Source organism: Musa acuminata, chromosome BXJ3-4 (assembly GCF_036884655.1).
Source record: "Musa acuminata AAA Group cultivar baxijiao chromosome BXJ3-4, Cavendish_Baxijiao_AAA, whole genome shotgun sequence".
Taxonomy (NCBI): domain Eukaryota; kingdom Viridiplantae; phylum Streptophyta; class Magnoliopsida; order Zingiberales; family Musaceae; genus Musa; species Musa acuminata.
In genome coordinates this window covers 32,557,803-32,584,802 of record NC_088352.1, presented here as the reverse complement: position 1 = coordinate 32,584,802, position 27,000 = coordinate 32,557,803, and the positions used below count along the sequence as shown (strand labels likewise).

The window sequence follows — 27,000 nt, the reverse complement described above, 5'->3', positions numbered from 1 at the left end:
AAAAACCCACAAAACTAAAAAACACGTGTGAGATAGTTATGTTACCTAGGGAGATCGTATATTCCTGAATTCCTGCAGATCTGTGGGAGAGGATAAAAGAGGTCAAGTGTCCTCTTTAGCGATGATTCATATGGCAGGAGTTGCGAAGACGCTTCTCAAATCGCTGCCCAAATCTCCATACCTACTATCTGAGGAGAAATGGAGAGGAGAATATGTGGCAGCCAAAAAGGCATAGCCTATGACTCTTTAGTTCTCTCCTATTTATAGAGGTCCTCTATCAACGTAACTTTAATGGATCCTACACTATTAGGTATTGAATCTCCATCCAACTACCCAAGCCTCTTAGATTAGTGGATCTCTATCCAATAATCTCTCAATGGTTCTTATTAGATCTCATCCATATGATTCAATAATTTAGGGGTTTATTGGATATCCAATAAGATATGGGTTCCAATGGATATCTCATATCCGAACATCTACTCGTCGCAACACCTACCATATATGTGTGACCCTTTAGGCCCAATTTCGAGTTGGTCGTGAGTCATACCTGTCAAAACTCCTTCTGGCTCAGTGAATTATTATCTTCATAATAATTCACTCGACTCATCCACTACGAATATACTAAGCCACTACGCCGCAATCCCCATACGATATAGGGGAATATAATCCTTTGGACCTATCTGTCCTTAGTTATCGTGCACCTATAGTCCCTCATCCATTTAATATCATAGAGATCGTACACCGGGCATGGTGCTATTAGGCTCATACTATTTCTCCTCGAGTCTCGCACTAATCGGATTCTCCCGAAGAACTCTTTTTTTCTCAATCCAAATTACCTTGGCTAAGGATTTATTTAAGTAAGAACATATGAGATATTCCTCTTATGATACCGAGAGCGGATGATTCTCTATCGACACTTAATGATCCTCGTAAGGTTGGTTGTCACTCTCGATAACTTGCTGTACTAGATCTGGAACTTCAAAACCTATAAGTTCGGTATCAAAGAGTGGAGTATTCGTACAAGACATCCTTGGTGTTTCAAGTCTAAAGACCAGGTTCACTATTGGGATAATGAAATTGCTGTCTGACAATGAGGTATCATCAACCATCCAGTATTTCGTAAGCGGATCAATTGGTGAACTCATTTTCCAATGAGCACCTATACTATAGCCCTAGTGTCCCCAGATAAACAGCTATGAGACTAGCCGCCTCCATCATATAGATGGGTATACAGTACACCAGTCTGTCCGGTTATCTCGATGTCCCTCTCGAGTACCCTATGACCAGGATTATTTAGGGTCTGTGTTTAAAGGTGAATCAGTCTCATTATCGTGATCTCATCACGATCCGATTTCCATTGCACATATTTATGGACATCATAATATATTTATGCATCAAGCAATATAGAGTGAGAAAAGATCATAATAATAATAAGCAAAAAGACTGTATGTCATGTCACACGTGATATTACTCATGTGATTGGCTTGCAAGGCACCTATGACTGGCAATCTCCCACTTGACCTAAAACCAATCACCTATATGTTGGATCCCCATCAGACGCTTGTGATGCTCAAAGACAATATGAGACAACGACTTTGTTAGTGGATTTGCGATGTTATTTTCGGATGGAACTCTTTCCACTGCTATATCTCCTTGGGCCACAATCTCTCTAATAAGTTAGAACATTCTCAGAACACTTTTGATGAGACTTGGGTTTCCTTATTTGAGTAATCGCCCCATAGTTGTCGCAATACAAGAGAATCAGCTCCTCGCTGCCCGGCACGACTCCCAGATCTGTGATGAACTTCTTCATTCATACTTCCTCCTTTGTTGCCTCTCCCGTAGTAATATACTCCGCCTCTATGGTCGAGTTTGCAATAGTATCTTGCTTGGAACTCTTCCAACATACTACTCCATTCAGGGTGAATGCATACCCTGAATTATACTTACTATCATCGACATCGGACTGGAAGCTCGAGTTTGTGTAGCCCTCAACCCTGAGGCTACTTCCTCCATATACTAGTAAGAGATCCTTAGTCCTTCTCAAGTACTTAAGGATATACTTTATTGCTTTCTAGTGCTCCAAGCCTGGATTTACTTGATACTTGCTCATGACATTTAGAGCATACGCTATATCAGGTTTGTTACATAGCATAACATACATGATAGATCCTATCGCTGAGGCATAGGGTATGCTATCCATGTCTGCCCTTTCTTCATGAGTTTTTGGGGACATACTCCAAGAAAGTGATATCCCTTGTCTGATCGGTATGAGACCTCTCTTGGAATTTTCAATGCAAAATCTTTTGATAATGGTGCCTATGTACCTGGATTGGGACAAGCCAAGCATCCTCTTAGATCTATCTCTATAGATCCCAGGGTTCTCAATTTTGATATATACAGCCTGGTATAGGCGGTACGTATCGGTCCAAGAGGATACGGTATGCAGATCATCTTCTATAGGGCAATACCAGTGTTTTGACCAGTACCAAGGCGTATCAACCGGTACCGCCCCGAATTTTGACTGTTATCGAGGCATACTGATCAGTACGCCCTAGTATGGTAGGTGAAGGTATTTTTAAGGTTTTAGGATATACTATCGGTACGCTCTAGCATACCGACGATATATACCAGTATGTACCGTACCAAGCAGAGCTCGGTACATTGATACAGACCGATATTCAAAACTGATAGATCCGTATTCCCAATATGTATGATACTTCCCCTAAGTCCTTCATGGAGAAGTGTCTAGATAGCTAAGCCTTTACTGTGGAGAGCATTCTTATATCATTCCCAATGATTAAGATGTCATCCACATATAACACAAAGAAGGTTATAGCACTCCCACTTACCTTCATGTACACACAAGGCTCATATTCGTTCTTAACGAAGTCATAAGATTTGATTGCCTCATCAAATTCTGGAAGTTTATTTCAGTCCATAGATGGACCTAAGCAACCTGCACATCTTATCTGGACTTTCTTTGGACACAAATTCCTCAGGCTATATCATATACACCTCCTGCTCGAGGTTGCCATTGAGGAACGCGACTTTCACATCCATTTGCTAGATCTCATAATCATAGTGTGCTACAATAGCTAATAGAATTTAGATGGATTTTAGCATGACTATAGGTAAGAAGGTTTTGTCATAGTCAACACATTACCTTTGACGATACCCCTTGGCCACTAGCCTTGCTTTATAGGTCTCTACCTTTTCATATACTCACAATCTTTTTCTTGAAGATCCATTTGCAACTAATGGGTACAATACCCTCGGGTGCATCAACAAAGTTCTAAACCTTATTGGAGTACATAAAATCCATCTTAGAATTTATGGCCTCTTGCCACTTCCCAGAGTCTATACTCGTAATAGCCTCCTCGTAGGTTTGAGGATCAATATCCTCAATATCCTCTCCTCTAATATGTCCCACATATCTCTCAGGAGGATGAGATACTCTGCCATACTTACATAAAATCGGAACTTGTGTGCCGGGTACCTGAATAGACTCGGGCTGTGGAATGGTGCTTGAGCTAGGTTCTCCAACCTCGCTCAACTCTATCACACTCTCACTGTCTCCATCAAGAATAAGTTCATTCTTAAGGAACACTGCTCTCTTGGTTACAAAGACTTTTTGGTCCTCTGAGTGATAGAAATAATATCCACAAGTTTCCTTGGGGTATTCCATGAACTTGCACCGGTCCATCTTGGATTTCAACTTGTCGAGATTGTGTCTCTTGACATGAGTAGGGCAGCCCCAAATCTTAAAAACCTTAAGATCAGGCTTCTTCCCTTTCCATATCTCATCTGGAGTAGACACTACCGACTTAGTTGGAATTCTGTTCAGAAGGTAAGTTACGGTCTTTAGGGCATATTCCCAAAGTGAGATGGTTAGGTCGGCGAAACTCATCATGGACCGCACCATGTCTAATTGTATTTGATTCCTCCTCTCGGATATACCATTGAGTTGAGGTATATAAAGAGGTGTCAATTGGGACAGAATCCCATGGTCCTTGAGAAACGGGGTGAACTCTGTATTTAAGTACTCACGTCGTTCTGATTGAAGAGTCTTGATACTATTTTCAGTCTGATTCTCCACTTCATTCTTATATTTCCTGAATTTTTCGAAGGCCTCGGACTTGTACTTCATCAAGTACATATGTTCATACCTTGAGAAATCGTTAGTAAAAGTAATGAAGTAGGAGTAATTACCTATGACATGAGTTGACGTGGGACCGCATACATCATTATATATGAGTTCCAACAACTCAGTGACTCTCGCTCTCTAGTTTCACTAAATGGAGAGTTGGTTAGTTTTTCGCGAAGGCAAGACTCGTAAGTTGCATATGACTCATAGTCGAATGGATCTAGGTATCTATCCTTTATGAACTTTTGAATCCTTCCTTCATGGATATGACCTAGCCTACAATGCCACAGGTATGTACTGTTCACCTCATCTCGTTTCTTCTTGGACACACTTACATTCATGATATGTGGAGAGCAGTGTCTAACATAAACAAATCATTATGCAATGTTCCTTTCCTGATGATCTTATCATCTAATAATGTTGAACAACCATTGTTCTTAACAACTAATTTATATCTACTAACTATCAATCATGAAATAGAAATAATATTTTTGATAATAGAAGGAACAAAATAACTTGTATCCAATACAATAATAGCTCCACCAGGCATATATAGGATGACCTCGCCAACAGCCACTATAGTAAATTTTGCTCAATTGCCTATCTTAAGGTCCATCTCGTCTCTCGCTAATCTCTTAGGTCTTGCCAGAACCTACAACGAATTACAGATGTGATAAGCACTGCCGGTATCCAATACCCATGTGTTATCATAAGATTCTGACAAATGGAGACTGATCATGAATGTACCTGAAGCTTCTCCAAGCTTTTATTTCGCCCTCTCTAGAAGGTAGTATTTGTAGTTCCTCTTCTAGTGCTCATCTTTGTCGTAGTAGAAGCATTGACCTTTGTCCTTTGTTGGGTCTTTCTTAATAACCTTTGCTTTACTTGGTCTGCCCTTGCCCTTGCCATTCTTAAGGGATTTTTCTGCCTTCCTTTTCTTTCTGGTCTCACTAGTATAGACAACTAGCTTCTCCTTCTTGATAGTGCTCTCAGCCTCCCTCAGTATATTGAGGAGTTCAGGGAGAGTCACCTCAAGCTGAGAAAAGGAATCTGGTAGGGATTGAAGCACAAGATCTACACACAGGTTATCCTCTAGAACCATTCCTAGACTTGTGAGTTTCTCAATCCACTCAATCATCTTTAAGACATAGTTCTGAACTGGTGTCCCCTTAGTCATCTTTACGCGGGAGAGACTCTTGGATTTCTTATATCGTCGAGTCCTTCCTTGTTCCTTAAATAATTTGCGGACATGCAGGAGAATGGATCTGACATCCATCTTTTCATCTTGTCTCTATGACTCAAGGGTCATAGTGTCATACCCCTAAAAAATATCGATGATATTAAAATTTTCAACACAAACCAATCCAGGATCCAAACACACATTTGAGGACACTGAAAAACATTCTATCAAATTCACATCTATAAAACCTGTGCAATTCATAAATATACAACACATCGCTCGATGATTCATAAAATCTGAACCCAACTCACCAAAATAATAACCACAACATAAATTCACAAATTTATAAACCCTGTGCAGTTCATAAACATATAACACATCGCTCGATGATTCATAAAATCTGAACCCAACTCACTAAAATAATAACCACAACATAAATTCACAAGTGTTTTCATATCGTTACACGAATTAATCTTAACATTCTAGAATCTTAAATATGAGAGGTCTTTTAAACTTATACAAAATCCATAAGTTTAGATTCATCGTCCACGTTTCATTAGATGCAGCGTGTGCTTATACAACAAAAACATATATACTAATAAAGATCTGCCCAAAATCTTTTAGCTTTCCACTGCCTCAGCCCAATCTTAACATTTAAGCAAGCGACGAGCTATCCTGAAAAATTTATACTACAACGGGGTGAGCATATAAAGCTCAGCAAGTGACTAACATATCCATGTCAAAAGAGGACAATTTCCAAAGAGATAAAGTTTCAAAATGCAAGACAGAATATAAGAATTCATAGACGTAATATCATTAGGTGCAGAATCACAATTGTCATTACAATCATACATATTTGGTTCATAACAGATGGGGCATAGAGTAATTGGAGCATATCAACAACGAATGAAACGTTTCGGAGCATATCAATAACAAATAAAACATTTTGGAGCTTATCAATGACGTATGAAATGTTCCGGAGCATATCAATGGCGTATGGAACATTTCGAAGCATATCAACAATGAATGAAACATTTCGGAGCTTATCAATGGCGTATGAAATGTTCCGGAGCATATCAACGGCATATAAAACATTTCGAAGCATATCAACAATGAATGAAACATTTCGGAGCTTATCAATGGCGTATGAAATGTTCCGGAGCATATCAACGGCATATGGAACATTTCGAAGCATATCAACAATGAATGAAACATTTCAGAGCTTATCAATGGCGTATGAAATGTTCCGGAGCATATCAACGGCGTATGGAACATTTCGGAGCATATCAATAACAAATACCAAACAGAAGCTCAAACGTCGTCTTTGACGTTGCATTCATATCATTCTTATCCAAAGCATGTACAGAAACATATAACCAAAGCTCTGGATATCATATCAAACATACAGAAGGTGTAGTGGGACCACAGACAGAATGTGATTCATCCATTTCTGAATGACCACCAGACAGAAGTCTCCCACGTCTGGGAGCTCCATCCACCCACGTCTAGGTGAAGTCAGAGGGGGCCGGCAGAGCATCGCAGGCTCTATGCATAACTCCCTTTACCATTTCTGGCAAAGGTTCACATTATCCCACAACACCAGAGTACAAAAGGGCAGTATGAACAATAAATAGCATATATCGGAAGCACACGCGGAACAACAAAATGTACATGTGCCTTTACGAGTCAATACGATGCAAGCAACAATCTCTCACAAATGTATTCAGATTTGGAAGGAATTGAAAGCAAGGGCACATATGGAATCCAAGCAATCACATACAACTCAATTCAAATAAGAAGGTTAGAGGAATTCAATATCCAAAGGAATGAAACTAGAATAGGCACATATCGAAAGCAAATGCGGAACAATGGGATATACATGTGCCTATATGTGTCAATGCGATATAACATAAACATTACACAAAAGGATTCAAGAATGTGAATAATTTACAGACAAGATCAAACCAGAATTCAAGCACCAACATAAGCCTCAATTGAGCGAAAGGGACTGAATGGAATCTATTTCCAAACGAATGAAACAGAATACGCGAAATCGACCAAAGCTCGATTTCTGACAGAATTCAAGAGGCACATTGAACAAATACTTCAGATTATCAATTATGCTCCAATACCCTCAAGAAGGCTATTGTCGAAAGATATACCAATCTATTTTCTATTGAAACAAGTTTCGTACAAATCATGGTTTCCAACAAGGAGTTACCTTTTATTTGGTAACACAAGGTCAAAAACACAATCACTGTTTTGCAGAATTCATAGGGTCAAATTCAACAGATAATAGGGTAGGCATTTGAATTCCAAAATTTTCAAATGATATGTCAAAAGAAAGGTCTACAAGTCTAGTTTCGGACGAAGTCAGTTTGGTACAAATCAGAATTTCCAACAGGGACTTATAGGTATTTTAGTATCGAAAGGTCAGAAATTTTGATCCCTGTTCTGCAGCATCTATAGGCTCATTTGAAACAGACGTTTGGGTAAGTATTCGGTGTCCAAAATCTACAAAATCAGTGTCAAAAGAAAGATATAAGAGTCTAATTTCAAACGAACTAGGTCTTGCCTGAATCCACATTTGGTGATAAAATTTATAGCTGAAACAGTGCATAGGGGTCAGTTTACCGAAAAAATTTCAGATCCTTGGTTTTATGTCCAAAGAGAGAAATATCATATTCTAAGCATAAATCTTTCAGAATCAATATAGGAACATAGACTAATACTTCTGTAGGATGGGGTTAGAACACTTGCCTTTGAGAATTATAGCCCTAAACGAGAAGATTTGAGCAAGAAACCTTAAAGCCCCAATTTTTTTCTTCTTCTTCTTCTTCTTCTTCTTCTTCTTCTTCTTCTTCTTCTTCTTCTTCTTCTTCTTTCTTTCTTTCCCTGATCATCCACGCAGCTGCCTTCTCTGCTTCCTTAAGAACGAAGGCAGAGAGGCTTAAACGATGGGATTTGTATTTTTGTGCATTTTACAGTTTAGTCCTTGTATTATTATATTTACGATTAGGTCCTCAGGGTTTACATATAGGTCCTCAGATTTTTTTTTGAACAAATCCTCCAAATCTTATGAATAAGTTCTCAGATTCATACTTTGACTTTTTATCAAATTTAAAATAGATACTTATATTACAACTAGGAACTTATACGAAAATTCAGAAATGAGGGATGTTACACATAGAGCCCAACATGTAACACTAACCAAGAGTGGAGTCATATATGTACTTCACATAGCGAGCGATCTCTTCCTCGCTTGTCCCTTTCTCGAGTGTAGGTATCATCACTATATCAAGGATGTACACAATTTTCTCTGTCGTGAGAATAATTTTGGTTCAATGATTGAAAAAGGCGCTCGGGCGCTCGCCTAGGCACTCGAGCGAGACGAGGCGAGGCTCGAGCGCCTCGCTAATCACCCAGGCGGCGCGCTTCAAACAGGCACCGCCTGGGCGCTCGCCCGAGCCCAGGCGCTGGGCACTTCGGGCGAGCGCCTTGGTAAACCAAGGCGACCGAACCAGGATTTTAGGTCTGGTTCAGTTGGTTAGTTGGTTCAATCGAACCAACTAAACCGATATAACCCTTACCCAACCCTAACTCGCTGCCGCTGCCACTCCCGATCCCGATCTCGCTGCTGGCAAACGCTGCCGTTGTCGTCGCTCGTCGTTGTCGCTGCTCGCAAACGCTGCCTATGTCGCCGCTCGCGCCTCCCGCTGCTCGTCGCTCTTGTCGCTGTCGCTGCTCGCAAACGTTGCCTCTGTCGTCGCTCGCCGCTCCTGCTCCCGCTGTCGTTGCTCACTGCTGTCGCTGCTCGCAAACACTGCCTCTGTCGCCGCTCGCGCCTCCCGCTGCTCGCCGCTCCTGCTCCCGCTGCCGCTGCTCGCCACTATCGCTGTCGTCGCTCGCGCCTCCCGCTGCTCGTCGCTCCTGCTCCCTTTCCCGCTGTCGCTACCGTTGCTCGCCACTTGCCGCTCGCCGCTACCGTTGTCGCCGCTCGCTGCTGCTTCCTCGTTTCTCAGTCAGCAGGCTCAGTATACAGTATACTGTTAATATTAAGTTTATTTGAAATGATTAATTTTCAATACTGTTAATAGATTTTCTTAATTTAATAGCATATTTTTATTTAAAATTTTAAATAATTATATTATATATTTTTATATTTTAGCGCCTTGCTTCGCTCACGCTTGGGCGAGCGCCAAGCGCCTCGGGCATTTTTGGACCTTGGCACCTAACGCTTTTTAAATCACTGATATCTAGTAGGTATATAAGCAATTACACATCACATGAGCAATTACACCAAATGATCATGGACCAAAGCCTAATATGATTAGACCCGAGCTAATGGGCCCAATCACTCACATCACAATCTATGTGTACATCGACGCATCTCCATGCCCTATGATCGTCCATCTCGTCCTCATCGGTTCTGTTGACATCTCGACGTATCTCCATATGTCGTGATCGTTCATCTCAGCCTCGTGGGTCCCGCTATCGCTTCCATGCTCTTGCTGCGCCTCCTCATATAATTACAACTTAATCACAGACACGCAAGCCCGATAATAAATGAGAGAAAAATTAAAGGCTCATGATCCCTAATAATAATAATGATCATAATCACATCATATACATATATCACATCACACGGTCGATGATTATCCATCCACATCATACATCACATGTACATATTATTATATAGGACTACTAGATAAATAATAATAGTTAATTATACATTTTAATTAACTAATATTTTTCTAAAATTTAGGACACGTAAGGAATTTTCTGAATTGTGAAGGGTATTTAGGTAATTTAGATAGAAAGGACATATTATTAAAATTTTAAAATTCACAAGGGCAAAAATATCTTTTGTCCAAAAATCCTAACCCTATCCTTGCATCCGCGTTGTGGCCGCCGCCACCCCGCCAGCGACGGCCTCTGTAGGGGGTGGGGGGGAGGGGAGGGGGTGCCTCCTTTGCCCGCGGGCGCTATCCCCACAGGCGGCCTGCCTGCACGCAGATGGCAGTCAAGGCTACCATTTGCGAGGGTAGCAAGGGCAGCAACAGTTGCTGCCCTTTCTCGCTTTTGCATCAATGATTTTAACGTCAAAAGCCTTTCTAAAACACAACACACGTAGTTCAAAACTAATCTTTCGCACGAACAACTTGGCTCTGATACCATTGTAGGGAAATATAGGGGCGACATCATATGCGTAGCGGAAAAACATAAAACAAAAATCCAAAATTTTTCTAAAGGTATTCATTGTCGTGCGAAAATTGGTACCAAAAACCTATGAAACTAAAAAACATATGTGAGATAGTTGTGTTACCTAGAGAGATCGTATATCCCTAAATTCCTACGGATATGTGGGAGAGGATGAAGGAGGTCAAGTGCCCTCCTCTCTAGCGGTGATCCACACGGCAAGGGCTGCGAAGATGCTCCTCAAATCACTACCTAAATCTCCATACCTACTATTTGAGGAGAAGGGGAGGGGAGAATAGGAGATGACAACCAAAAAGGCCTAGCCTATGACCCTTTGGTTCTCTCCTATTTATAGAGGCCCCCTATCAACTTAACCCTAATGGATCCTATACTATTAGGTATTAGATCTCCATCCAACTACCCTATTGGGTCGAGCTTCTTAGATTAGTGGATCTCTATCCAATAATCTCTTATTGACTCTTATTGGATCTCATCCATATGATTCAATAATTCAGGGGCTTATTGGATATCCAATAAGATAGGGGATCTGGTGGATATCTCATATCCGAATCTCTACTTGTCGCAACACCTACCATATGTATGTGACCCTCTAGGCCCAATATCGAGCTGGTCGTGAGTTATACCCGTCAGAATTCCTTCTGGCTCAGTGAATTATTATCTCCATAATAATTCACTCGACTCATCGACTACAAACGTACTAGGCCACTACGCCGCAATCCCCAAACGATACAAGGGAATCCAATTATTTGGACCTATTTGTCCTTAGTTACCGTGTACCTATAGTCTCTCATCCATCTAATATCATGGAGACCGTACACCGGGCATGGTGTTGTCAGGTCCATATGGTTTCTCCTCGAGTCTCACTCTAGTTGGATTCTCCCGGAGAACTCTTTCTCTCTCAATCCGAATGACCTTGACCAAGGATTTGTCTGAGCAAGAACACATAGGATATTCCTCTTATGATACCAAGAGTGGATGATCCTCTATTGACGCTCAATAGTCCTCGTAAGGTTGGTTGTCACTCTTAATAACCGGTTGTTCTAGATCTGGAACTTCAAAACCTGTACTTATACAGAATATCCTTGGTGTCTCAAGTCTAAGAACCAGATACACCATTGAAATGACGAAATCGTTGTTTGACAATGAGGTATCATCAACCATCTAGCATTCCGTGAGTGGATCAATCAGTGAACTTATTTTCCAATGAGCATCTGTACACGAGCAACTATGAGACCAACCACCTCAATCATATGGATTGGTATACAACACATCGGTCTGTCCGGTTATCTAGATGTCCCTCTCGAGTAACCTATGACCAGGATTATTTAGGATCTATGTTTAAAGATTAATCGGTCTCATTATTATGACCTCATCACGATCCGATTCCTATGACACAAATCCATGGATATCGAAATTTATTTATGCATCAAGCAATATAAAGTGAGAAAATGTTATAATAATAATAAGTAAAAAGACTGTGTGTCATGTCATACATGTCATCACTCACGTGATTGGCTTGCAAGCCACCAATAACTAGCAGGTTAATCGTCATGAATCATATGTGTCGTGGGCAGCTCATGAGGCATGTATTAGTGAATGTCAGAACTTCTACTTTCGCTACTGATCTGCTGCTCCGTATTATATTGTTGCTTAGAGAAGTATGACCAACTATCACCGTACTGTTGTTGGCCGTAAGATTCTCCATAATACGATAACTGTGAATATAATGAACTTCGTTTTGTGTCTACGTTATGTAAGCTCTATCGCATCTGTTGAAAATCATCCATTGGCTTGTCCTTCTCCTTCCATGCATAAACTTGACCAGTACCTCATTGAGCTCCATGATTTGAATCTTGGGTGGCATGTGTGAAATGCTACTCTTCGATCCATGCACCTCCCATAAATTGTGTAAATGGGACCAACCACTCCTCGACATTACCGCCATTATCGGTCGAGGCACTGTTGTCCACGTCGTTGCCATGTCTCTGGACCGAGCGAGTTACTGAATGCGATTGCAAAGGTGTCTCATCGTCCAACTCGATTCTTTGCAACGGTGCGATCGATGTTACTATTTTTCCCTTTGCCTTTGTCTTTGTACACTCGGCGGACGATTGTGATGGTTAAGTGTCTCTAGTTCCTAGTGCAATTTGACTCGATATTGTTTGGCACCTTCCGCCACGTTCTAACCGAGGGATATATTGGGGATGTGCTTTCTCTTATTCTATTGTCTTAGTGATAAAAGGTGAAAGACATTGAGAATCTCCTACCTCATTAAGTAGAGGATCCTCTTGGTTCTCTGTCACTTCAACCCACTCTAACATCGGTTCTGAATCTTCATTATAGAAATAGAGTTCGATGGGATCAATCTAGTGTTCCTCTAGCCCCTTATCCAGCCCGGCACACCGCGATCTTAGCCGCATGTTATAGTTGACATATACCAATTTTTCCAACTGTCTATACGATAGTTTGTTGCGGACCTTCGTGTGAATCAATACGAATGTTGACCAATTATGTTCACAACCACTAGTTGCCGTCATCTGTTGAAGTACAGGAACGACAACCTTCCTTAAATTTGGTACGTCCCCTCCAAATTATAGCCACCACTCGACTATAAAAAGATATAAATAAGACTTTATTTGCATAATAAATAATTAATATCAAATATAGTTGATAATCAATATGTGTAACTTTTCCTCACCAAAATCCATAATGTAACGACACGATACAATTACAACATTGAAGAATAAACCAATTGTATCTCGGAATAATCGGCCCTCTATAATAGTATCGGCTACATTACTAGTGTTTGACAAGAGTCGATATATAACATTTCTTAGTATCGATAGTAAATCATTTCGCGTTCCAAGAGTATACCGAAATTGAATTGTCGAGTTTAGATAATACGCTACAAGACATAATTTTGTTAGTAGGAATTTTTTATACAACAAAAAATTATAAATTAAATTACACTGAATATAAACTTACTTGTATTATGGATATCTTGGTTCATATGAACTTCAGTCCTACGATTAATGATCTGTAAATATTGCTCGGCTTTAAAATCATTCTTGTTGAGTATCATCAATTTTCTTATTATAATAAATAAGAAAATTGATGATACTCATTCTTGTTGGCTGTGTTTAATCGTCACACATCAATGTCGCCCCATATTCGTCCCATTACCTCTTGAAGGATTTGATCAAATCCTTAAGTTTTGTCACCTCCTCATCTAAATACACATCGTGGATCTTTCTCGATATTAGAGATTGGATCCCCATGCTAGACTTTTGAATAGAGGAGATCATGCTCTGATAATATGGACCTTGGGCTATATTTGTTGGAATCCCGTGGAAGTTGAACCATTTTGAAATTGCTTTCCCAATATCCCACTTCTTTTCTTTTATGTATGCATCGTCAATCCGCGTCTATTTTACTGTTTGTAGAGGATAGGCTTGTGGATCAATATCAACAATATCTGGTGCGGACCTCCTACTAAGACCTCTCATAAAACTACGGAGTCTACCATGCCTCATGCTACTAGTTCGGCTTAACTGAGAAGGGGCAGTTGGCTGTCTTATACTAGCCGACCTCTGGATTCCTTGTGGCGTAGTTCCATTGCCACCGCTATGCTCCTATTGTGAGTCAGGTAGTCGAGATAGTCGATGCCTCATTTATTCGTCGTACATATACTGATGCTCTAGTAATGCACGAATACTAGCTATGAGATCCGAGTTGATTTTATCGTCGCGACTCTCATAGTCATCATAAACTGGTTGATGCGTAGCCCTACAGTATTCTTCCTCAGCTCTTGTCTTCTTTTTTATTATATCTTCTTTTGCTTGTTGTAACTTGTTTTGAAATGATTTACGGATCTCTGTTGGAACCTTCTTGTATTTTGCAATATTAGGATACCCGTCGATCAAATGCATCCTCACCCGAGTGATTCCTCCACCCTTGCCGATGTAGTCACAATAAATACATTACCAATGATGACGGTTTCTATCCATCTTTCGAGCATGACCCAAGCATCATCATATGTCTGTTTCTTTGGTGTCATGTTTCCACCAAATTTAAATCAAATAAGCTATAAACATGTCAAGTACCCTAATAGTGTTAAAGATATTGAATTGACATAATATCGATCAAATTTTGATTAAATCATCATTAAAACTACTAATCGCAGCATTAAAAAACTTTATTAAAATCTAATTAATTTTGTTTTACCACCATAAACATGTTAAGCAGATAAAAGAAGCTTTAAATACATAATTTTAATCCGATATAGGTCAAATTACGATGAAATCATCATTAGATATACTAATCCCACTATTAATATAATTAATTACCTACTAATTATTTTTCTTTGAACATTATGAACATATCAAACACCCTAATAGATATTCAAGACATTGAATTGATCCAATATCAATTAAATTTTTGATTAAATCATCATTAAAATCATTATTCATAGTATTAAAAAACTCTATTAAAACCTAATTAAATATATTTTACTACCATAAATATGTTAAATACATAAAAGAAGCATTAAATACGTAATTTTGATCCAATATAGGTAAAATTACGATGAAATCATCGTTAGATACACTAATCACACTATTAACATAGTTAATTATCCACTAATTATTTCTCTTTCAACGTTATAAACATATAAAACACCCTAATAGGTATTAAAAACATTGAATTAACCCAATATCGATTAAATTTTGATTAAATCATTATTAAAACCGCTAATTACAGCATTATAAAACTTTATTAAAATCTAATTAAACCTATTTTACCACCATAAATATATTAAACATATAAAAGAAGTATTAAATATATAATTTTGATCCAATATAGGTCAAATTACGATGAAATCATCATTAAATACACTGATCATACTATTTACATAGTTAATTACCCACTAATTATTTTTCTTTAACAGTATAAACATATCAAACACCCTAATAGGTATTAAAGACATTGTAAATTGGACAGCAAAGTTGCGTGAACTAATGCACCTTCAAGAAACATAATTTTCTCATTGCCCCTCAAGTGTGCAATCTTGGTGAGTTCCAAATAATGTTGATTAGATATTGATAATAAAACATCGATTCCATTGATCATCCTGGCAATGGGATGTATGCTGACAAATCCTGGCATAAAATGATCTCTTTCTTGCCTGTTGCTTTGCCCTTATGCCTATGCAGCATGAACCAAAAATTGGCTGTCATATAGTAGCACCTTCTTCAGAAATCAACAGATACATGCTCATACCTTTCTAGCATGGTATGTTTTGATCCATGCTAGTATGCCGTTGAACTTTTGATTGTTATTGTAGCATATAGCAACTGCATAAAGGGGTAATAAAGTCTAGCTACCTGGGAACACATATTGGTAATTGGTTAAACCTTCCCACCTAGAGAATTAATTAAGTTAGGATAAAAAATTGAGGATCTTTGAACCAAATTATGATGAAGTGAGTACAACACTAGAATTATAATGAAAAATAAATTTTTTTCTATTAAAAATACGACTAGCTTATGTACAAGTCACTAGACATGACTTAAAACCAAAAACGTTGCAACAACTAGAGGATCCAATCATGATTCGTCTTACCGGTCTGTACCGGTGTACCAACTGACTGTGGGTACGATACGTACTGAACCATACCGATGCATTGACACATGGTATAGTGGGATGTACCAACAAATCGGTATTTACTGTCAATACTGATCCCCTATTGAATTGGTACATACCGCTCATATCGGACGGTACATCATGGTACGACAAACCTTGGATCCAATAACTAAACCAAGTTAAACCAAGATAGTCTACAAGTATTTCTCATGAAAATTAAAAGATCCATTGTCTTATATGGTTAATTGCCAAATGCCTATGTTTTTCTTGCCGTGTTGATGCCTTCCTTGTAAGGCATAAAGAGATTTTGGCATTATTTGCAATGCTAAGTTTTTAGAAAGATTCTTGTTGTTACTATGAAATTTGGATTCTTTGGATTTCTTGTGTACTTCATCTTGTTGGGATATCTGTATTCATAGGATATTTCCTGGATGCTTATTAGATACATCCTTTTATTATCCAATTTTATTTAGTTATTGAATGATCAAATACTTGTTATTATATTCTACCTCTACATTTTCTAGACCACTGTATTAAACCAGAGTAGCAATTTTTTCCTGATCAATAGTATAGTTGTGCTTGTTGATTTTTGTCATAATATTATGACATATATCTAAATTTTTTAGACTTGTTAGGAGAGTCAATAGGTTAGGTTGTGTTGGGTCGATTTGAAATGCAGTAGTAAGGATCGATAAGACTATGCAACCCACTAATGCATCAGGGTTTCTTGATTCAAACCAGACCTTATATTGCTTGTTAATAATTTGCTATATATAGTGACCTATATTTCTTTGCTGTGTATGTTAGAACATCCAAGTTGGATTGGGTTAGGATGAAACTGATGTTTAGGGCAACATATGCTCGACTGAAACCTGCCCTGTCAATGGGTCCAAAATCTTTCGTCTGAATCCAACCCATGAACCCATGAGTCACTGAAAATGGTACGGGTCAGGTTGGTATGGTTTCCTTCAAATAGGATCAGAAGTTTCAAACATGAAAAAACCCATGCAAAGATGTTGTAATGCAAGGTTGAAGACACTTTGAAAAATAAAATCTTAAAGTTTAATTTGCAAATTTGAAGTAATAGAACATGTATTAACATGTCTGTGGACCTAGAAATTTTAATTTAGTCCAGAAACACTTGAGGCCATGTCTACACCTCAAACACTTGAAAATAAAAGGTCATTGAACCAAGGTTATTCATTTCTAGTATCGGAACCGTGCTGGTCACTGGCTGTTCTATTATGAGTTTGTTACACAAAGGCATACTAGCAAGGAGGAGGAGGAGGAAGAGAGGAGGAGGATGAATAGGAGAGGAGGAAGAGGAGGCAAAGGAGGACCGGAGTACCCAGGAAGCTCTAAGAGGCAATGACGCAAGCATAGAGAAGGGCACAGTAGTAAGCCCTGTACTACCCCTGGATTGCATGAAATTGAGCTATCCATGTTCTGGTCCAGGCTTAAATTGGTCCAGGTGAAATGTCGAACCATGCATTGAAGATCTCAATCAACACAAACTATGATCAAGTAGCTTTTGATTGTCAACAAAGTTTGCATTAATTTGACAGTTGGACCCTTAATTGTTATTTTATTTGACCAAATAGTAACAATGTCCAAGTATGTCAAATGACAAAAAATTAATCTCTTAGCTAAAGTACTTGAATTGCTAATTACTTTTCTATTTAGAAGCTTTTGTCGAATTCCTCAAATCAAGTCATTTCAAATTCATATATAACATTTCAATTTAAAGATGCAATCTTATTTCTATGTGTATCACCATCGGCAGTTTATTTCCTTAATTGTGTAATACACTATAAAATTAAATTGTATAGACAAAGAAAAATCATTTGTGTAGGTTATTTGACTGGACATGGAGATACATGTCGGTGATAAATTAACTCATGATAAGTTATATCCAATTATATATGTTGTATTGTCATGTATTGAAGTTAAAACATTTGGTGTTTATTGTTTCTATCAAAAAATTCAACAATTAAACCAAGTATTTTAGTTGTCTTCAGTTCATAGATGAAAGGGATACAAGGTAATAAAACAATTGCAAATTTGAAATATAAGGATTTTGTTGATAGCTGTTGAAAGCTTATAACCTAAGTGATCACCAACAAAAGGTCCAAGAGTTAGGAAGGAAAAAGTAGCTTCCTAAAACTCTGCACGTAGAGTGGCACATTTGATTTTTTTTTCTTTACCTACCTCATAATTATTATTCAAGGGTGTCTCAGATTACCACCTATGGATGCCCTGTCAATGTGTTCCTCAAGACCTTTTCTCCACCAAATTATTGTGGAGGCTTGTTGCACTGTGAAAACTAACTCAACTAAGCATTGCAGTGTTAATTCCCCCATTTTGGCAATCTATTGACAATACAAAGGATTGCAAAATTGACCAATTACATTGCATCATAAAATGTCCCTGGCATCTCACAATTTGATCATGTCAACACTCCCATCGATGCCTTCTCATATGATGTGATCCGATCTTCCTCATTTTATAATGCATCATTAGAATTCCATCTTTTCTTTGACCTGGAAATCCTCTTCCCACCACCAAGAACATAATGTTCATAGCTCCATTAGTTTAGAGAAGCAATTGTGGTGGTTAGCTAAGTCAAGATTTTCGTGAAGGATCTTGTGGATCAGCATGGCTATGGCTTTATTTTTCCTGAAAAAAAATGTATTGATGAAGCAAACATGTACAAACTAAACCTCTAGCATCAGAGGTCAGAAGTGTGAAGAGTGGTGTAGGCTACTCATCCTTCCACAAAAAATTTTGTTTAGAGGATCTAGCTAACCAGTTAGCAACCTTACTGGATTCTCTATACACATGACAACGTTTTACATCAGAAAACTGGGTATTAAAGCATTGATATCCTGCAAACAAAATATTTATGATTTGCCACAGCAGTAGAGATTTGTGCTGTAATACATCAATAACGGTGGAGAGTAACGATGGAGGAAGCAGATTCAACGAAGACTCTCTGTACAACCTCCTTCAAACAAATCTCAAGTCCCTGTTTCAAAGCCAAAAATTCACAGATTAGTCGATTTTGATATTGTGTATAATTGCAGCCTGCAAAGCAGCAGTTCCCAATTTCATTTCTTAACACAAATCCTGTTTCCCCCTCGTTAAGGTCATGGTTCCATGAGCCATCAACATTCCTCTTGTTCCACCTAAGAGGAGGGAACTCCCATTTCACTTGCAGTTGACATATCCATTTCCTACCATCAGAAAAATAAGAAATATCATAAGTGCGTGCAGCAGCCTTATAAACCGGGCTCAAAGGCTTGCAAATTATATGATTATGATTGTGCATTGTGTCATTCCTAACTTTCCAAATAAACCACAAACAATTTTCAATCAAAGCTCTCAAGACAGTTAGAATAGGAGCAATCATCAATACTCTCATCATTAAGCCATCCCCCATTAGGCCAATTGTGCAAGTAGGAAAAAGTAATATGCAGGTGGAGTTGAAGGAGGTTCCAAACCATCACAGAGAAGTTACACATGCAAAAGACATGGTTGATTGATTCAAATTCCCCACCACATAAGAAACAGGGTTGCTGTTCCTCTATATCAAGACTTGTTATCCAATCAGAACTAGGGAGGCGATGATGGCAAAGCTTCCATAGTTGGGAGACCACAACAATCACCACGTGTCCCATAGTACAGCAGGAACAATATTATCAAGTATTAGGAAATCATAAGCAGACTTAGAAGTTGCCTTTCCAGAAGGATGAGGCATCCAAATCCAGGTATCCTGATTCGGGGAAAAAGAAGTGTCAATGGAGAAATCCTGGTTTCTCTGTTAAGAACTATAAAAACTTGTGCAGATATAAATGTCCATTGAAAGGATAAGGAATTTATCTTACCAACTGTATCTCCGAGCTTGTCTAAGAATTCATCCAATGTTTCATATAAGCAGCCTTAAGTCGGTGATATAAATTCCTTATCCTTTCAATGGTCATTTATATCTGCACAATTTTTTTATATTTATTAACATAGAAACAAGGATTTAGGTTGCGGCTTCTCATGCAAAATATCACCTTTCTTGTAGTCCTGAATTTCCCCCCATCTAATATTTGTGGCTAGATACTTTGGCGAAGCTTATGTGACCTTTGCATTTTGGTATAATTCTTTGGTTGCATGATAAGCAATTTGGTTGTTTCATATCCAATCACCAAATTGTGAGAGGTTATGGTTTTTGCCCAATGTTCATTTTGAAAAGCTCTTGTTTAATGTAGATCTTCATTGCAAGTTATTCAAGTATGGTGCTGTGTTCATGATTTCTATCCAATCTTGTTTTTGGCACTTATGAAATGCAGCAAGTATTGCCCCAAAAAATCGTGTATTTTTCTCATCGTCATTTATTTGTTGCCAAGACTTGTGGAGAATTGCAGTTTTGATCATAGAAATTATCCTTCATTGATTTCGTAATTCTATGTCTGTGCAATCCTCTTTTAGATTTCTATTTGTCCTTACATTAACTTTATCTGTCATTTTAGTTATCTAAACTTGAGCCTCCATGGTCAAACAGTTAATTTTTCCTGGTTTTTTTTTTCTTAAAACAGTTAGTGCAAGACCAGCGCCATTCCAAGCTGTCAACAGCTGCAGTTTTCGTGAGAAAGTTGCATGATATTGCAGGTCGATTCATTAGATTTATTTTAAATCTTCATATATACTCATGCCTTATTATATAGTTCTTAATTGCATTTGTATTCATTCTCTTATCTTCTTTGCAGTTCAAAAAAGAGGTTATGTTGACTTACAGGAAGCCTCAACAGGAGAAAGTGTGCCATGTAGTTATGGAGCCACACTTCCAAAAGACCCATGTTGCAGTTTGCCTTCCAGTTGGGCAATGGCAGATCCTTCAACATTTTTAATTCGTGGTGAATCTTACCTACATGATCATCTAAAGGTAATGACTTCTAATTCTGTGATCAAGTTTTGTTTCTACCTACATAAATCATGTCATGAGAACACACACACATACACAGATTTGTTTAGGAGACAAGTTGACTAACTAAAATATTGGTGGCATGTTTCTTTTGCCAAATAAATGGAATATGCAAAATAACTTAATATTGTGAACTACCTATTTAAAAATGACTTATGATCTTGTTCAAACTTTGAGATACTGAATTTTGTTTTGTGAGCTGGTCCTGTGTGTTTACGAGTAATAATAGTTTATGTTTATTTTAATCTATTTTCTTGTCCAACAGATAAAAGCCAATGGTACCTTGATGCAAATGGTAGCTGCTGATTGGTTAAAATCTGATAAACGTGAAGATGACCTCGGTGGTCGACCTGGGGGAATCGTTCAGGTGTTTCTCAAAAACAAATATGTTGTGACCCTATTCTTTTGTTTTCTATGCGATCGAATTAGATTTTGATTCTTGCAGAAATATTCAGCACACGGTGGCAGTGAGTTCTTTTTTATTGTACACATACAGGTTAGTGGCTAAGACTGTTTGTCATATCTGCTGAAGTGAGGAGAAAACAATAGTGAGACAGTAATATTAAAAATAAGATGTAAATATTGTGTCATGTGGGCAGGTTCCAGGTTCTACCACATACAGCTTAGCTTTATATTACATGATGGATAGTCCACTTGAAAGTTTTCCCCTCCTAGAAAGATTCGTCAAAGGTGATGATGCATATAGGAATTCAAGGTTTAAACTCATTCCATATATTTCTAAGGTATATATTTTGCAATATAATTGTTTCTATGCCGTTCTGTGTTAATATCTACTAATTATGCTGAAGTTTGTTATATAATCTTTTTTTTCTCTGTTCGGCTTACTTGTAGGGTTCTTGGATTGTGAAGCAAAGTGTGGGAAAGAAAGCATGTTTGGTGGGTCAAGCACTTGATATCAACTATTTCTGTGGGAGCAATTATATTGAGGTATACTGAGATAAACATGGCAGCACCATCTCTGCCGTCTGAGCTTTTGCATATTATTTAACTAATCTGTTGTCATGTTTGACCACATTGACTATATACATAGGATTTGTTCACTCAGCAAATTGTAGATTATCCATGGGCTTATGTAAGCCATGTTTTTTTCTGTAACATTTCTGCAGTTAAAATTAATAAATTTATCAGTTTGGCGAATAAGTCAATAAAGTATCTTCAAACAGTAGTAGATGTTTCATATAAGTGACCAAACTTCATTATAATTAATGCGTGCTATTTGTAATACTAATCGGCTGAAACAGAGGTTGACCCTTGTGAGCAGGTGTCAGTTTGGATGCTTTTCGAAAAGAGGAGACTCTTTTATGTCATTACGGTCAAGGGACTTGGCTAGTGTATGACTCCTTTTGTTGTCAGTACTATTGTGAGACTTGGCCAGCATATGACTTGTCAGTACTAGTTCGCAGGTTCCGGTTGAAGAGTAAATAAACCTCGAGTTGTTGGACTTCCTTGGCTATGGCCTCAGGATAAGGGAGAATGAGAAATGGAAATTGGATGAAGATATCGAAAGGAGTGTAGTAATAGATATAAACCCGAGGCAGAAGTAAAAAATTTCCATGTGTCCAAAAATTAATTTTCAACAGATGAAACATGATCTCGATACTTATGCTTTAAGCTCCTTATTGTTTGAAGTATTAGAAGATAATTTTGACTAAAAGCCTCAGATAACCAAAAGGGAAAAATTAGTCTATTGTAATCATCTAAATTGCTTCTTTGGAATTGGAATAGGAGTTGTCTTCTTGACATATATCCAGCTTACATATACATATCTGACATGTACATGGACCCAGATGAATTTGATGTGGCATTGAGAAACCTTGTAGGTGACTTTTTGTTACTCCTTTTCCAACTTTTTACTTTTTGCCACAGATTGTCTATTGAACTACTTTAACACTCTCGTGTGATTGTTTGTCACTTTAGCTTTATTTAGGGAAACTGTTGTCTTTCTGAGACCATTAACCATCCTGTTCTTTGTGGCTTTGTTATGTGTGGTTCTCAAGCTTCAGACCGAAGTTCTGATGGCTATTGTTTGGCCCCTCTTTATTGTCCAAATTCTGAATGACATGGCAATATAGGCTTCATTTGTACAAGTTTAAGATTGTTTTGTGCACCTTGGACACTTGTGAATATTAAGTAATTCAAAATCATCCAACAATTTTTATCGCTCATTGCTGAGTTGCTATTGTTATACAAATAGGATAAGAGCCCATGAAAGGTAAGTTATGAACATAACATGCAGTTTTTTGTTATATAATCTTTTTACAATATCTCCTTTTCTTCTATCCTAGACCCGTGATCGAACTATTGTATCCAGCTGCTTCTCCTCTTTCGTCAACTTGAGCGCTTTATGATAACTCATCCACAAGTTGTCGCTACTATCTACAAGGCTCAGTAGCCTAAAATACCCAGTTTTATTAACTCAACTACCCTATTTTTTGTCTCTCTTGTTCCACTAGCACCAAGTAGCACTTGCAGATCATCATAATTCATATCACTCTGCAGTTAGCCATTGCTGCTAAATCCATTGTGGTTAAATATCTGCAAAATGGATGGACTACGATGTGTATCATTGGATCTGGTGGTGGTTATCTGCGATATTAGACCTGACAGCAACCCATGTTGGAAAAGTTGATTAGTCCTTCAAATGCCCCCTAATCAAGTATTGTCTCTTGAACCCAGTAACTGCTGTTTTTATGTATGGCAAGTGCCCCCATGTTTATATTCTTGTCATGGAAATGCATCTTGATACAATTTACGGCATATATGAGTAGTCTTACATTGGATGGTTAATTATCATCCATAACATATATGAAGCTTCTTTACGGTATTATCACGGAGCACTATTATGAGATCAGCAATGACATTTTATGTATATGTACTTTCAGCTTGGTGTCGACGTTGGCTCATCGACAGTTGCTAGGGGCGTTGTAAGTCTTGTTCTTGGTTATTTGACCAATCTAGTGATAGAAATGGCTTTTCTAATTCAGGTATGCATTCCAAGTTCAAATTTTAGCTTGCTTAACCTGCATCAGTTGTTGCATTCTTGTTTCATTCCAACACTTGAACATACAAACATTCATGGAAATAAATTGGACATTTCACTCAATAAAGGACAAGCCAGTAGTATAAATGAAAGTACATCATGGTATTTTGGGACATTTTTATACTCTTTACAGGCTTTACATTTAATATACAACACTAAAAATAGAAACCACTATTATGTGTATTTCTTTGGCATAATGTTTTAGGATATTTGATAACTTTCTGGTACCGCAGGAACATAAATATTTGTTTCAATATTTCGATGCAGGGTAACACGGAAGAAGAGCTTCCTGAGTTTCTTCTTGGAACTTGCAGGTTGAATCATCTTGATGCTTCCAAAGCGGTTCCGATTAACCCATGGTAAGTGTTATGATTAAGTGAATTCATGACTTGAAATCGGCACACTTACCATGTTCTTTCCTTTTTCTTTCGCAGATTACAAATTACCTGTATATGATTCTTTCATTTGATAGAAGTTCGACGTCGAAGCAAGTAATGTATGCCTCAATAAGAGGTGCAATAACAACTTGTAACGATGGGAACAACTACTTTGTATTTCGACTCTTGTTGACCTGTCAATCGGTTCATAATTACTATAGAATTTGATCTTTGATTTGCAATATTTAGTCACAAAGTAAAATCCTTCAAAAGAACCAAAGAGAGCTATTATTTACATGTTTATAAGTAATCTCACTTGAATCAAGCTAAGGATGTCCATTTGGCCTACTCTATCGAATCAACAATTTGGACATGACAAGTGCTAAGATTCAAGATAATTTCCAAATCTCTAAACATGAGAATAATGGCACAAGAATTTTGAGTAGCATTTTTCCAAAGTTGCAAGTTCATTTGTTTGAAAAACTTTCTTGTTGGCAACAGCTAATTGACTCTAAAGTCGACAAAATATTATTTGTATAAGCAAATGAATGATAATAGTTTTGGAAGAAGTCAAAAGAAATTAATTTGTATAAGCCAAAAAGTAATATAACATAAGTTTGAGTGAACAAAATATAAGTTAATAATAGCAAAAGAACAAACCAGTTTCAAAATCATTCAATTATTAATTGATAAAGTAGAAAGTGTTTTTTTTTTCTTTCGGAAACTAATCGGAAACTTAGTTTGGCAGAAAAGCCATCGATAACATCATATTAATCAAAAATAAATAAATAAAAAAAGAGTGAACTAAGACTCTTGTGACCATCAAATGTCATCAATATAATTTTATTAAATAATAGCCGTTCTCAATTTTACCTATTTATTTATATATCAAGAACATAACCAAATAAACAAATAGCACCCCAATGGCTTTTGAAAGAAAAGAAGATATCAGACCATACGACGAATAAAGGACATACTCGATGGCGTTCCTTCAAACAATTTCCCCTGAGCATGGCTACCAAATCGAAAGTTGTCTGGTGTATCTTCTTCACTCATCATCAATGCTAATAATTAACACCGTTTAGACTAGTCAAAGTTGGAAAACCCAACTTTGCCTCCGTGTCTCCTTTCCTTCTCTCTCCTCTCCTCTCCCATTGGGGCATCTTAATAGCACCATCGATAAGCTAGCTTGGCGCCATAAAACATGGCAAGAGTAATGTGGGGTTATAACATCCAAGCACATGCAGCCACTTAATTAAGCCTTAATGTGCCATTAATCTCACAAATTCAAAGGTCATTTAGAACATAGAAATGGCCAACTTAGCACATTTTCTCTTATAATGCCACACCTTAATCATTATGTAATTGCTTCTAATAAATTTGTAGACATAAATTATTTTTCTTCGTTCATGCAAAATTATCGATCTCATGCATCCATCGACAATCAGCATATGTTTTGCTACAGTCTCACAAACATCTCATGTGTCGTGTGGTTTCATGTGTGCAGAGACCTCGATGATAAGAGTCACAAGGAACAAGATCATGTCACCGATGGCATCGGCGGTGGATCGAGCGCGGTGGTGGCACGCGCATGAACAGGCGGCGGCACCGGGGGCGGCGCACGCGAGACGACGTCGGTCACGTGGGGTACGCCTGCACACAACCCCGGGAATCTTTGTTCGTGGGACGACGACAGCCCACCCCGTATGACGACCTACCCGGCATTAAACAATCAGGTTTGCTTTCTGCAAGCTGCATGCACCCCACAATGAATATTGAAGCTCCTCTCCCCTTCTCCTTCCCTAAACGCCAAGATAAATTTATATCTTGTTTGGGCGATCCCGATGCACTGCGTTCCCAGTATTGCGGCGCAAGAGTCGGGTCTGTGGGAGGACATGGAATTCTCAGTAGACTGCACACAGAATAAGTGGGTTGAAGAGTGGTTGAGATGTCACGCGTTGCGTGAAGCTTCTCTTTTGGTAAAGCTATAGGTTTAAGGCCGCCATCACATGAAAGCTCCCTTTGATGGTTGTTGCGTGACTTACTATTTGCATGTGCATGTTTTGCCTTCTTTATTCCATGTGTTGGTCAGAACCTTCGGTGCTTTGTTATGTTGCTTGGGATGGAGAAGATGATAAGATGCGTGGTTGACTTTGTTTGGTCGAGTCTTTGCAAGGAGTGAAAGAACTCGGGATTTGAACTTCCAAAGACAGCAGAATCGTTGAGCGATCGACGCTGCGGTCTTTGGATGACATAGAGCAACAGCATCGCCATGTAAGCAAGGAGACATCTTCCCGTGGAAATGGCGTCGAGGTCAACGAGGAGAACTTACTTTAGATCGACGGAATCGGATTTGCAAATAACAAATTTCTCTGAGAAAAATAAATAAATAAATAAAACTATGAA

General features: G+C 38.2%; 1 protein-coding gene across 4 annotated transcripts in view; it reads left to right on the top strand.

Annotated features, from left to right (window-relative positions):
- The window catches only part of LOC135585606 (protein ENHANCED DISEASE RESISTANCE 2-like), a 31,496-nt gene extending 6,660 nt beyond the window's left edge, over positions 1 to 24,836 (top strand). For 2 of the 4 annotated variants that reach the window (XM_065149093.1, XM_065149095.1), the window contains 8 exons: positions 20,771 to 20,843; positions 20,942 to 21,117; positions 21,422 to 21,523; positions 21,602 to 21,652; positions 21,756 to 21,899; positions 22,009 to 22,104; positions 24,060 to 24,161; positions 24,485 to 24,580. In XM_065149093.1, coding sequence (XP_065005165.1) covers positions 20,771 to 20,843; positions 20,942 to 21,117; positions 21,422 to 21,523; positions 21,602 to 21,652; positions 21,756 to 21,899; positions 22,009 to 22,104; positions 24,060 to 24,161; positions 24,485 to 24,580 — 840 coding nt within the window. Of the gene's footprint in view, positions 1 to 20,770; positions 20,844 to 20,941; positions 21,118 to 21,421; positions 21,524 to 21,601; positions 21,653 to 21,755; positions 21,900 to 22,008; positions 22,105 to 24,059; positions 24,162 to 24,484; positions 24,581 to 24,651 lie in introns of those variants that run through there. The other 2 variants (XM_065149094.1, XR_010496095.1) reach the window with 2 other exon arrangements.
- Positions 24,837 to 27,000: the final 2,164 nt, after the last annotated feature.